This window comes from Nomascus leucogenys, chromosome 3 (genome assembly GCF_006542625.1).
Source record: "Nomascus leucogenys isolate Asia chromosome 3, Asia_NLE_v1, whole genome shotgun sequence".
In the NCBI taxonomy this organism is placed as follows: Eukaryota; Metazoa; Chordata; class Mammalia; order Primates; family Hylobatidae; genus Nomascus; species Nomascus leucogenys.
Genome location: NC_044383.1, coordinates 60,610,368 through 60,625,104, shown reverse-complemented (window position 1 = coordinate 60,625,104; position 14,737 = coordinate 60,610,368). Strand labels below are relative to the sequence as shown.

Below are 14,737 nucleotides of genomic sequence, written 5' to 3'. Positions count from 1 at the left end.
TATATTTCCATATTTCATAGTCAGCCAAAAATATTGGCAACTATGCTTTGAAGGTCTGAAAATTGGGAGTGGTTAGCAAGGACCATTCAAATTAATCTTTGGCATTACCAAAATGTTTCTCATTTTATATATGCTGATCTAGAAATATGTTTGATAGAAATCTTCATGAGACAAGCTCCCAGAAGGCACCATTGCTAACATAGTTTATCTTCCTTTGTAAAATGTGTTTCTTTAATAGTTGCCTTGAGGCGCAAACAGAAAATTAATATGTACCTATTTTTCTGACATTGGTTTCTAGGATTTTTTTTCTAAAAACAGATATACTTTCTTAGTGGTTTCCCCAAATCAAATGTCTGCATAATAGAAAAAGTAATGATCTGACAAAGACTCATTACCAATTTTCGATTACTAATGTCTCTCTTTAAAACGTACAACAACTTCTTAATCTAAAAAGGAGGAGCTTGAAAGCCTTCACATCTGAAAAATCTAATTTTGTCCTGGTTGTGTCTCCTTTACCAGGAAAAGCTAGATGATTTAGTTATAAATATTTATTCAGTTCTTCAGGAAAAGATGATCAGACTAGATTTCACTACGTCTGTACTTTAACTGATGTGTTTGAAAAAGAAAATAAGAAATTACCTTGCTGGGTATCAGGTAATGCATTCTTTTTCAAAGAAATTCTAGATTTAGAAATATTAGAGTAATAGAATGGAATACAGGTCAGAGAACACTGAGTCTATCCCCATTCCTTTATTTCACAGACATTATGGCCACATCAGTAGGATTAGGACCAGAGATGGAGAAATAGAAGTGGAAAGAGGTCTCATTATTGGGCCAGTTGGCCAGTCTTTGGTTGTGACTAGACTTAGTCTCAGTTTCCAAATCCTGCAATGTGGCAATTTAGGAGAGAGGCTACTAATGACTATGAAATGGGTGAGAGGACAAGGAGGAAGCTAAAAACAACATAATAGGCTCAGTTTTGTTTTGTTTTGTTTTGTTTCCTGGCCAACAGGTATGTTATGAATATCTCACATCAAAATGGTGACGAGATCTTATATCAGTGCTTCTCAAAAGTGAAAATCTCTATATATTAACCTTAGTAGTCCCTATAATGATGCATCAGTAAAACAGGGAAAACATCATCTATGCTTTGTTTTTTAATCCAATAAAACAGAGTGTAATAAACAAGAAAGGGAAAGTGAACAATACGAAGTTAGAAAAACAAAGTAGTGAAATGACCTTGACATTGACATTGACTGGGGATAAGTAGCTACTTGTAAAGATGTCCATCAACAGCTCCTGGGGAGCTTGATGAACCTCTGGAAGTGGAAAGAACAGGCTGATGCTGAGACACTGTAAGAACAGAATAACTGTCAATTGCTTTTTGTGTTTGCTACTCAGCTATTCATGTTCCTTGACTTGTTTTTTAACAAAAGAATTAATGTAATGTTCTTAGAACTTTCGTGAGATATGTTTGGTCTTTCTTCAGAATTTGATTATAAATGGATATTTGAATATTAAGGAAGTTTGGCTTTGCAAAGTGACTTTATTGACAAGTCAGTCCACCAGAAGTAGTGCTGTTTTGTTTCCCTTTTGTTTAATTATGTTTTGTTTTTAAATCAGGGCACGTAGTACTTGAAGGGAGACAAGAGATAGTCTACTCAAAGATTTCTTACATGAGACATAAAAAGAAACATCCCAAATCAATTTCAGTCAAAAGATCTTTGAATAATCTCATTTTTCATAATATTTAAAGCTGTTATGAAGATTATGCCATACCAAATAGTAAATCCCCCTTAAAAGACACACATATTATGTACAACAGTGGAATAAATCTGCCTTGTGGCAAGAATTATTAGTGTTGAGCCAGATATAGCTATTTTGATAGCTAAGGAGTTCCCAGCACTTCCCTCTGTAGGTTATGGCAAGCGATAAATTTCCTTGGCATACAGCAAAAGTCCAGGTACACCAGCGTTTGTATTAAAAAGTAAACAAGTAAGGGCACGGTGGCTCATGCCTGTAATCCCGGCACTTTGCGGGGCCGAGGTGGGCGGATCGCCTGAGGTCAGGAGTTCGAGACCAGCCTGACCAACATGGAGAAACCCCATCTCTACTAAAAGTACAATATTAGCCGGGCGTGATGGCACATGCCTGTAATCCCAACTACTTGAGAGGCTGAGGCAGGAAAATCTCTTGAACCCGGGAGGCGGAGTTTGCAGTGAGGCAAGATCGCACCATTGCACTCCAGCCTGGGCAACAAGAGTGAAATTCTGTCTCAAAAAATAATAGTAGTAATAATAATAATGTTTTTTTAAAAAGAAGTAAACAAAATCGGTATAAGATAGTAAAATCAGTGATAACCACTGCCTCAGAGTTGATTGCCAAGATAGACAGTATCTTGTCATTATTAAGAGAGAAGAAAATTAATGTGTTCCCCCTCCCCCCAGGTTCAGGATGCATTTAGATGCCGATTGAGAAACTGTCAGGATCCCATCAATGCAGACTCTTCGAGTTCTTTTCCTAATGGGCATGCTCAAATCATGGTGAGTTTTTATTTTTCTTCCGATTGTTAATTAAGTCATGATTTCTCAAGGGAATAATAGAAATCCTTATGAGTAAAATAGTGTAAAATTTTCATTTTGATTGACTTTGGCTTCAGTTCATTAATAGACGGTGAACTCTGGTACCACAGAAGTGTTATTTCCAGATGGCTTCAGAGTCCAGGACGTGTTGTTGTTTCCCTGGGGTGTTGAGTGTGGGAGTCCTATGCAACACTGCGAAGTATGTTCCTCCTTGCGTAGAATTCGGGCTAATGATTTGTGCATAGGATCGTGTGGATGTCTTTTACAGTTCAGAACACTATGAACCTGCACTTCTAGTCTTAAAGCAGTGGTTCTTGGCCTTAGTGAAACATTGGAATCATCAGGGGAACCACACCACAGACCAATTAAAATCAAAATCTTGGGAGTAGAACCTAGGTATTGGTGATTCCAGTATGCAGCCTAAGATGAGAACCACTGTTCTGAAGTGTAAGGAGTAGCCACCCTTTTAGTGAAAGACCAGTTACTGTACATGAGCTCTGGTTATTATTGGAATCAAAGTGTACTTTAGGTATAACCACTTTGATGTATTTTAGAAATAAGATGAGATTTAAACTCTGTCATTTAAAGAAGGAATTAAATAGGAAAGTTTTATTTTTACAGTATATTCAATTTATTATTAACTTTTTTGAACTAGGCAATAATAATAAGCTAGATGATACATTAGTAACTAAGACTTTACAAAGAATAATCAACTCCTTACTAAAAACAAATAGCCAAAATCTCTGATTTAAAATATTAATAGGGAAAGGCATTTGATTGGAAGACCCTGATCAAGATAATGAAATTTTATAATTTCAAAACATTAATTGATTTGCTTAAAATAAAAGTTTTAGGAAAATATGAGGTCACAACTAAACCCCAGAAGGTTCACGACCAGATGAGTGTGGTTTAATCTTCAATTTTAAGTCCTAAACCAGAAAGCTTTTTGCCACATTTGAGTGAAAATGAATCATTAGAAGAGCCTAGTTTGAGCCCAGTTTAACCTAGTTTGACAAAGCTGGATTATAAGATGTTGCATTACAAGCAATATATTCAAATTGAATGTTTAAAAATGCCAATAACAAACATAATTATTTAAGTATATTCATAATAATTCACATTCTGACGTCTTTATTATGGTTAGAGAATTGCCTTAAAATTCTATCCTTCTAATATATAGTAACCAGTTTCCAGACTGAAGATGACACTGGATATTGTATTATCTTATTAAAATTGTGTGTTATGTTTCCTCTGATGTTATTTAACATTTGGGCTCCAGAAAACACTGTTGAAAACAATCTAATTATACCTAGAGAAACTTCCTATGCACAAAACAATAAACTTGTACTGCCAAGTTAGATATCTGTAAACTTCAGGTAATCTGATTAGTAAAAGACACTTGAAGTCTTCATTAAATGATGGTTCTATGTCTTATTATTTCTTGTTACAGACAGACTTTGAAAAGGATGTAGACATTGCCTGTCGATCAGGTAAGAATATTTAGATTTTGAAATCTAATCAGTAGGGATGTTCAATCATTTCTATAGATTTTAATTTTAAAGAAAATGCTGTGGTTTACACATTATATATTGTTCTGTGAAAGGGCTGTATATGTAAAGCAGCCCCCAAATGCCAAAGGAGCTGAGAAACCGAAGAACGAGGCAGAAAAATCCAGTTGTTGGTAAAAGGTAGGATATTAGGGAACTTACAGACAGGAGTGTAGTCTTGGGCAGCAGCAAGACAGACAGATCCCCACACAGTTACTCTTCAGACACAGAGTTTATATACCATAGGGAAAGGGGATACATGCTGTATAGACAATTAAAGGCAACTCTCCAGAACGGGCAAGAGTGCTATGTGCCTCATAGCCTATGATTTGTACAATAACATCAAGGTTGCTTTGATCTAAAGGCAGAATTTGTAATGAGTACATGTTCTTACATTAAGCACAGTAAATAAAGTAAGAATCAGGAGGCATTCATAGGACTAGGGTTATTGAGAAGTCAAAATGGTGGATTAGCATCCAAGATGGAGTCACTTTTGTCTCCATATTTATGTGTATGAATAAATAGAATTTTTAAAATGGAAGGATTGTAGTAACAGAAGTGTGTTTGTGGAGGAAGAAGGAGAGAGAGAGAGAGAGAGAACAAGAGAAATGAGAGAAAAACTAAGAATGATTCATTGGAAACACCATGACAGCAGAAAAACTTTCACATGGAGACATAAGATTTCCATTCCACCAAGTAATGGTTGTTGGGTGTAAGGCCAGTAAATTTAACCTTTCTGTGCCTCTATTTTGTCAAGTGCAGAATATGGGTTATTGTAAAGATGAAATTGCGTTGTCTGTATGTGTATTAAGGTTGTTGTGGTTTTAATTTTACAAAGGATGAAGAGAAACTCTGCAGCACATCCTGTTTGGAGGGCTTGTATGCCATAATCTCCTAGCCTAGTGGCTAAATTCTTACCAGAGTAGATGGCTCAATAGTTTTAAAGGAAACTATATGTTCAATTTTGGGGGATAGTTCCAATTGTTGGAATATGGTCCTTTGTAGGAACAGAATATGCCTCATTTTACCTTTTATTTGTTGATTTTGGTGCTGCCTTTTAAAACAACAGCGGATATCTACTTCATATAAATATCCAACTATCTTAAAGCAATTATCATTTAGCCCAATCCAAGTATTTTTTTCTTCAGATTAAACAAGCCTTGTTTCATCATTCATTTCTTGTAGCATTCTCTGAGGCACGATGCCCAAGGTAGCCTCCAATTTATCAATAATTTTAAATTATCATGCCCAAATGTATACATGTTTACCCAGCATTTATCACAGTGGGCTCTTTACTTGTGTTAATGATTTGCATATGATTTCTATTTCAGTACTAGTGTCAACTTACCTGAAATTCATAAGATTTTTTGTAGAAGTTGTCAGGGCTTCCCCAGTCTAATTTGTAAAGGTTTTGTTTTTGGTATATTTTCCTTGAAAAAGGAATTTGTCCTTTGCATTTATGTCTATTTGCTATTATTTTACCAATTTCAGGTTAGCATACTATCCATTTCCATTGTTTGGTGACTAAAAGTTTGATAAGACTACCTTCTAAGTCTTCATTCAAACTGTAGTTAAAAGAGTTGAATGGCATGAAACCTAGTAGAGAAACCTGCTATATTCAGTAAGGCACCCCCTTACTGCCAGCAGACTTCCTCTGCATGGAGTTTTCAGATTCAACTCAAAACCATTAAACATCTGTGCAGAATCTCAGATCCTGTCATGATCACAATAATATGAGAAACTAATCTCATGTTCTCATTCCTGGATTTAATCTAAATACTCTATGTAGAGTATGGTCATAGCAAAACATATCATGATTTGGTAACCCGTAGTGGACCTGTGCCGGGCATTAGAAATCACTATTTCCTGTTGAAAATCTAACAAAATATCGCCAGGATGCAGTCTCACTAGTGCTTGGTTTCCAGAATTGATCATTTTCCTTTTTTGGATAATTGATATAATATTGTCACTTTGCTCCATCCACCTGCCATAATTTCTCAAAAATCACTAGCCATGGTGCCAATTTCCACATCTATGTTCCAAGATGGGATGTGATTTGTCTGGTTTTAGAAGCTTGAATTTATTTACAATGAATAAGTATTCATTTAATTCCTAATCTTCCACCTTCAGTGTTGTTTTTTTCAGCCTCATTTGGTGTACTCATGCAGATCTCCTTGATAGAGAAGCAATATAAGAGCAGACAGGTTGTCTTTCCTTTAACAACTGTAACATTAAATCAGTGGTTGTCAAAGAGTGGTCCCTAGACCATCAGTGTTATCATCACCTGAGAACTTATTAGAAATGCACATTTTGAGGCCCTAACCCAGCCCTTTGGGGTCTGAAACTGGAGGTTGGGGTACAGGAACTAGTTATAAGCCATTCAGATAATTTTGATGCATGCTGAAATTTGAGTACCACTGTATTAGACCAGCCTCCTTAAGCTGTGATCTCACCTCTGCAGTATTTATATTGTTCTCCTTCATTAAGTTACAGATTTTTCCCAGGCCTCATTGTATGCTGGGATTTAGCACCCCTAATACAGGCCAGTGCCATTATTTTATTAGAAAATAATTTTTCTAATGTTTTCATTTTCTGTTTTCATTTGTTAGTGGTGCCCTTTTCAGTTGAGCCCATTAGGAGCTTTCTTCTGAGTTTATCTAGAGTTGTCTGTCTATGTTGAAGCATATTCATGAACTCTAAATAGTCTTTCTCTATACTGAGGTGAAATTCACTTCCCTAAATGGCAGCATTTCCATCTGATCATGCCAAATATTCAGTTGCTTTATATTTTGTTTGGAGTTTGTGTTTCACTACTTGATTAATTTCTCTTGAAAGTCCCATCACTTTAACATCATGTTTTCATGTGTAGGTGGTATGATTTGTTTATGCTGTATATTCAAAACTTGGATATACATTTTAAGTAAGTCTAAGAGGCAGGCATTTCTCTCGTATAGAGCAGCCACTACTGCATAAAAAGAATTATCTTTGTTTACACACACACACATATATATATTTTTTTCAGCAAACACAACTATATCACTTGATTGAAATGTGTTGGCTATAATTATAAATCATATTTGTGCAAAACTTAATATATCCTGTATGAATTTATAGTCAATACAAACTACCAATAGTTCCTTTATAGTTTTTTAATAAAAGATTAAACTTATCTATATATTTTAATGAAATAAGATAGGTTCCCACAACTCATGTTTAAATTTTACTGCTATAAATTTTGGAATTATTTTTATATACAATTAAGGGTTAAAAGTGTTCATCACTGAATTTGGAGATTTTTTTAAGTATTTATTTACAATATCATTAAATCGTTACAATATCATCAAATTTAGCATACTTTGGCCCTTACTATGTCATGTATCATTACTCCTGGAAATTACAATTCATTATTGATTATTATATTAAGAAGTTTGGAAACAACTTTTTAAAACTGAATTATTCTACTTTTTATTATGTATAACACTTAAATACATAAAAAGGCACAACAAAATTGTTAATTTTAAAAAAAGATGTAAATTTAACGTGATTTTTACTGTGTAAGATAAAGAGACAATAATACAACAACTAGATACAATATCTTTCATGATAACAGATATTACATGAATGATTCATGTTTTGAAATAATTTTAAAGCCTTGTTTCTATGTAACAGGGAAAGACATAATCTTTTTCAACCTCTGCTTTAATGCATAATAATTATGATTCTATTTGAGAATTGGATAATAATGGAAAAAAATCAGTATATCTGAAACTTTTTATGAGGAAACAATAAACCAGATTTTTACAGTCATCTATGCCTAATGAAATTTTAAATGATGATTGCTCTACTTCATAGGTAGGTTAGCACCAGATATGCATGTTGAACCAACTTCGCACAGCGCTATTCTGTGTGCTTTCAATTCCAAAGTTAAAAAATAAGTCTTCAGAATTTTATTCATTTGTATCCTCAAAACTGACGATTGTTCATAACTAAGCATGCTTTGTGTTATTCTGCCCTATTATCCCCAAAACATGGTTTTCTTTTTATACAGAGGCAAAAAGAGAAAAAAAAACTAAAATATATTTTAATAAAAGAATTATTTACTCTTTTGTTGATTGTTTTTGTTTGGTTTGGTTTGCATTTTTGTTTTGTTCCCTTTCATACTACAAGTTATCATAGATTTTTTCCCCTAAATCATTATTCTTAGGCTTAAAGTGGAACAAAGATTTTGGAGGTTCATAAAGTGTTTTTTTCTTAAACTCAGTTGCCAATTTTAATATTCCCGTAAGGGCATTCCAGCACATAGATTAATTTTTAAAATTTTCTTTCTTCCATATAAAACTGAATATAAATACTCTTGAATATTGTATCCACCTTGACCATATGGCCTTCAGTGAAAAAAATCCTCATTAATTTTCAATATGCATAATTTTTGGAGGGATTTCCGATCCAGTAGGATGACGTTCCCATTAATTATCCCTTCGAGAAGCATTTTAATGAGCATAACTTCTAGAACACTTTGGAGGGAAAGCCATTAAGAAAAAAATCAAATTTGTATGAATATGTTCATAATTTTACAAAAATCCTTTGGAGCAGATTGATGGAGAAAACTTCTCTGGTCATCTCCTGTTCCCTGAAAAGTTATACGGAGTTGTTTAAGGACAAAGGGTACTAAGATTTTTGAAAGCCCATTAATCAACTTTCAGCTACGTTTTAGGTGTGGGCCACCTGAGATCTGTGAGAGCATAACAGAATCAATAAAGAGTGACTGAGTAATCTCTGGACCATGTACAAACAAATTGATATGTGTTTTTTAAATAACATACCTTCCAGATAATATATCTTTAATGTTTAGTAGAAAGCGAGACAACATAATATAATAATGAAAAATAAACACACGTTAACTCTCTTTCTTCAACTTTACATTCCTACTCACAGTTCTTCATAAGGATATTGGTCCTTGCCGAGCAGCCACAATAACAGGAACGCTCTCTAGGATTTCTCTAAATGATGATGAAGAAGAAAAGGGAACAAACCCTGAAGGGCTAAGCTATTCAACATTGCCTGGAAATGTCATTTCCAAAGTCATCATCCAGCAACCCACAGGTTTACACATGCCCATGAGTATGAATGAGCTTAGCAATCCATGTTTGAAAAAAGAAAATAGTGAACTGCGGAGAACTGTGTACTTATGTACGGATGATAATTTGAGAGGGGCTGACATGGACATAGTCCATCCTCAAGAAAGAATGATGGAAAGTGACTATATTGTGATGCCCAGAAGTTCTGTAAATAACCAGCCTTCAATGAAAGAAGAAAGCAAAATGAATATTGGCATGGAAACCTTGCCGCATGAAAGGCTATTGCACTACAAAGTAAACCCTGAATTCAATATGAATCCCCCTGTAATGGACCAGTTCAATATGAACTTAGAGCAACATCTCGCACCCCAGGAACATATGCAGAATTTGCCCTTTGAACCTCGCACAGCTGTGAAGAATTTCATGGCCTCTGAGTTGGATGATAATGCAGGACTCTCAAGAAGTGAAACTGGATCAACGATATCAATGAGTTCTTTAGAGGTGAGCCACAGAAGATTAAATTTTTCCTTGATAGTTGAAATACGAATAGATATAAATAGAGATATTGATTGATTGGTTGATTGATTGATGTGACACCAGTGTGAGAAGAGAAGATTCACATTAGCTTTTGTAGTTATGTATCATGAAAATTTCTGGCTATTGAGATTCAGTCTCAATATAGGGTTTTCTCAGTAGTGCATTATAATCCCCTTATTCAAGATAATATTAAAAAAGGAACCCATTATATTTAAAAAGATACTAATCAGTCATAATTCTGTCATCATGGGAACCAAGTTAGGCACTCATAAAAAATAAAATAAAGTAAATAAATTAATAACAGAGGATTCTTCTGATGTTTCTCAGGTACCACAGGTCCTTCTGGTGCACAGCGTCTACGTGGCATTACAAACTTAAACTGAGATCTGCACTTTCTGTGTAATAGCAACTGTTAAAAATTATAAAATTGGAATCTTTCTCTAAATGTTTTGCCATTATACTGATGAAAAACAAATTATTATTACAATAGATCCATATTATTCAGAGTAAATATTTTGCTCTTAACTTACAGAATAATGACCATTAAAATGTTTTATCTTAGACTGTGAATTGTCAGGAAGAATGTAATCTGAGCATACTAACAGTTTGGATTCTGAGGTCCAACCACATGGCCTTTTTGCTTTCATAAGGCCATCAAAAGTAAAGAGTGAACTCATCACTCCTTATACAGTGAAAAATAGCTGTAAACCTGCGGTTGACATATATATTCATATACGATGCAATACATGCATACTTTTATATGATTGCCACTTGTTTTAGTATAATAGATTATTACATAAAACACCATCTACAGAAAGGCACTATAATTAGTTGCCTGTCCTTTCCAACACAGTTATGCTGATAATTGTATGTTCAAGTGTCCAAAAGTTCCCAGAGGCAATTGTTTCATGCTTCTCCCCAAAGCCATTCCTTCCACTAGGTCAAAACGAAGAGGCATTCTGAGAGGCTTAAAAAATGCGATGAATAAAGTAATTTTCAGGGTTTTCCCAACTGATTGAGAAAATTCTAGACAATAAATGGTAATGTGAATAGAATCTAAGATAAGTCCCTAAGTTCTGGATCAACCTCAAACTGAGTAAGGCTTCTGAGGATAATTAGGTCAGAATCATTCTTCAGAACCAAAGGCATAGATAGGGCTTCATTAGAAGCCAAGTTCAACTCCAGCGTGACTGAAGCTCCCTTCTGAACAAAAGTATTTCATCCTTCTGAATTAGCAGAATAGCTGCCGTTTCCTTATTTGTAACTTGCATATCCCAGAGACTTCCAGGTTTGTAATAATGATCACATAAGAACAAACTACAAAATATTTATGCAAAAATCACAAAAGTTTTTAAAAGGATTTTCAGTAAGTGTGCATATAATAACATAACATTATAAGTAATCGTAAGGACTATATGGAAGTTTTCTGTATAGTATGGCTCTTGTAAATGTGTTAAAGGGGGTTGAGTGGAATTGCACGGAAATATTTCGGTTGTTACAAAAATGTTTTACATCTAAAAGCCTGAAAATTTTGCTGGATTGATATTGTACAGGCTATCTGTGCTTGAATAATAGACTGTATTTCCAAGAACTTCTTTCTTCAGTTTGTAATTTTTCCAAATTTCTGTATCCTTATTATTAGGTGTATTATATATAACTGTGATTCAGCCAAACGATCTGCATTTAAATGACTTAGAGATCACAAGACTTACATCTTGAAAAGGAAGGAAATTTGGAATTCAGAATGAAAATTTGGTTCTTCATTTTCATTCTTTAAATGAATTTAATAGTAATTGCTTAGGGTGACTATTTTATGAGATAGAAGAAAGAGAATATATAGATGTGGGAATGAATAATAAAAATTAGCATTTATATAGCATCTTTCATTAGCAGATCCTCAAATCACTTTAAAAACAGGAATTAATCTTCACAACACCTCCATGCAATGGATAAGTTGTTATAATCCTCAAACTAGAGTCATTTGTTCAAGGTTATAGAGCAAGTGCATAGCAAATCTAGGAATAGAATCTTTCTGTCCTGATCAATTTTATGCCATCTAGAAGAGACAGTAATGAGCCTGAATATTAGCATGAAGGTAACTTTAAAGTTCTTTCTAATCCTTGATAGGCATTTATGATTAATAAAGACATGAAATGGGTAAAGCCCTTGTCCTTTAAGTGTGTACAACTAACACATTTTGGAAATGGGGCTGTGTTCATGAAGATAAAGTTTTCGGTCTGGCTTTCTTCTCGGGCAGCTTGGTGCATTGTCAAGTAGAACTGTCAGCTCTGCTAGATTGCATATGCAGGGTCAACTGGTGAGGGAGATGGTATTCTGATAATAATAAAGGAAAACCAGAAAAATGACCTGAGTATCTACATAGAGAGTGGGATTAACAATAGTCAGGAGGTGTCTTGAGTCTTAGAAGATAATGTTAAGGTGAAAATAGTAAATAATGTGGATCACATGAGGCCTAAGCAATAGAACAATTTAAGTCTTTTCTCCTTCTAAGTAAGAAGGAAGATTAAAGTCATAGAGAACATCCAGCCTGGGCAGCTGGCACAGCAGAGGATGGCCAAGATCCTCAGGATACTTTCAAGGATATAATATAAAGACGCTCACATTTTACCTCCAGAGGAGTCAGTTTTCACAAACTGCCAGCATGGAAAGTGCTGAAGGAAGAAACAGAAGAGGGTAAACACTACCAGTTATAGAATAGAATGTGATAGAAAGTGCAAAAGAGGAAAAACGAGAGTTGAGGGAGGAAAAAAGAAAGCCAAAAAGACTTGAGTGGGTGAGTGGGTGGAAGTATTTATTCAAATAAGCAAGAAGCAACAAAGAAAGAAGGAGGCTCCCCAACCCTGAAGTCAGTGCCAGCACAACAGCTTCCAGCCTTCATGGGAGTTTGTTCAGCTAACCCTCAATTATTGGGTATAAAAAGTTCAATAAATTCATGAAGTTTCTTGGCATAAAGACATATCTAGATTTTCTCTGAGCCTAATAGTACCTTGTTTCTTTCCTTCTGGTGATATGTTCTCTTTCTAACTATAGTCATTCCCAAATGAACTTGTTAAGCAATTCTGAAAACTTTAGATACAGAGCTGCCACAATTATGGAATAATTGCAATACTAATATGGTAAGATTTTTCACAACAATGTCTCCAGCCCTAAATATCGTGTAACTGCTTTGCTTAAGGTTAAGAAGAATGATATTGTCGTCAGCACTTTAGTCATTTACCTTCATTAATGAACAAAATGTGATGAGTGCATGGTGTATACATAGAGCAAAACAACAGCCAACAACAAAAAACATACTAAGATTTTGCTTTTGAGCAAGAGGGGACAAAAGAGATATCATGGTTCTCAAGCACTTGAGGACTATCAAATCTAATTTAAACCTTGGATTGTTGTTAATTTATTTATTTCCTGAAAAATTATAGTTGTAACATTGTAGAGAGACAGGTCAGTATTTGTTCTGAATGGTTGAAACTCTGGTATTTACTTTAGCAGGTTGTAGAAGTTAGATTTAAATAGTAAGGGTTTTTTTCACTCAAGAGTCTTTCCAACTTATGTGCACATCTTGGACATGTTTAGCACATGGTCCATTCTTCATTCTTTTCCCTGTATCATTCAAGGTTAATTCAGGTTCTTGAGTCACTGGCTTTTGGCTGGGTTCTGCCAACAGGAAGCACTGGTGAGAGAGTAGAGGTTGAGGAAAGGAGGGAAACCTGGGATCTTTCTCCCTTACTCTTTCTGCTTTTGGAAGCATCTTGTATGTCTGGTGTAGTTCCCAAAGTGCTTCCAGTATATGCCAGGTGCTGCAACCCCTGGGCTTAAGTCACTCTGCCCTCTCCTTGTATCTGTCCAGCCTAGGAGGTACACTGACCTCTTCTGCTAATCCCTGGGTTACTACATGGTCCCCTATGTGGCGTCTCAGTTCTTCTATCATTTGAATTTTTGTGGACCATCTTGCTGAAATGTAAACACCTTAAGTGGTTTCTGTTGTTCTTGCCTTAATTTTTCTTATCAATAAAAAACTAAACTGATAACAGTACATTACAAAATTCTTATCCAAAATAGAAGGTTTTGTTGTTCTAGCTTGTCTATTTGTGTATAAGCTTACCTGTATGTCTGAAACCAAATACGTCTCTCTCAATTTGTAATGGCCAGAAAGGACACCATTCTAGGCTAAATTTTTATACACCAGCTTTTCTCTGGACATGAATTGTAGAGCTCTCAGCATAATGGTTTTTAAAGGTAAAATATTTTAGCAATAATATCACATTACAGGTGCCTCCCTTACAGCTGTTGTGAGGATCAAATTAGGTAATGTACATGAAAAACCTTTGAAATTGTAAGAAGCACTTTAGATGTAAGATTATGTTATTATTATGTCATTATCGTAATGCCCTGAATTTCTGCAAAGAAGTTTGAATGCTGAGTTAAATCGATACTCACCATATTAGAAAAAATGTTATGGCCTCACTTAGGAACTAGGGCACTCTGTTACTAACAGAAACCATTATAAAACTGACCATGTGCAGAAACAACTTTTTCTTTTTTACATTTTTTTTTCTCATGTAAGTCTGATGAAAGGAAGACTTGCCCTTTTTTTACTGTTTTGCTTTTACTCCTGGATTACAGAATTTTGTCTCTCTTGCAGGCATACAACAAAATTAGCTTGAATAAAAGTCACTTTTAAAAATTAATTATTCTCAGGTATCATTTCCCCAGCTATTTTTAATGGATTTGCTACCGGAGCTTTCTCCTTGCAAGTAGGTTTATTGCTCACTTTATAACAGAAATTTTAATGGCAGTCATACTGCCATTCATTAGTCAGTGGAATTTATTACTTGTGAATCTTCTAGTATCTTGTCCAGCTTAATTTGCAGTGACAAAAATAATGAAGTATTCCCTTTGAGAAATTATTCATCATTCTACAAGTCTTAGATGTGGAGAAATGCCTCTATGCATACATTCACTAAGTATTCCT

The 14,737-nt window shown here is 34.7% G+C and overlaps 1 protein-coding gene across 3 annotated transcripts in view; it reads left to right on the top strand.

The window, feature by feature from the left end:
- ADGRB3 (adhesion G protein-coupled receptor B3) overlaps positions 1 to 14,737 on the top strand; it is a 753,297-nt gene that overhangs the window by 716,542 nt on the left and 22,018 nt on the right. For all 3 annotated transcript variants that reach the window (XM_003271086.3, XM_003271085.3, XM_030809408.1), the window contains 3 exons: positions 2,448 to 2,543; positions 4,033 to 4,072; positions 9,065 to 9,708. In XM_003271086.3, the coding sequence (XP_003271134.1) occupies positions 2,448 to 2,543; positions 4,033 to 4,072; positions 9,065 to 9,708 (780 nt within the window). The remainder of the gene's footprint in view (positions 1 to 2,447; positions 2,544 to 4,032; positions 4,073 to 9,064; positions 9,709 to 14,737) is intronic.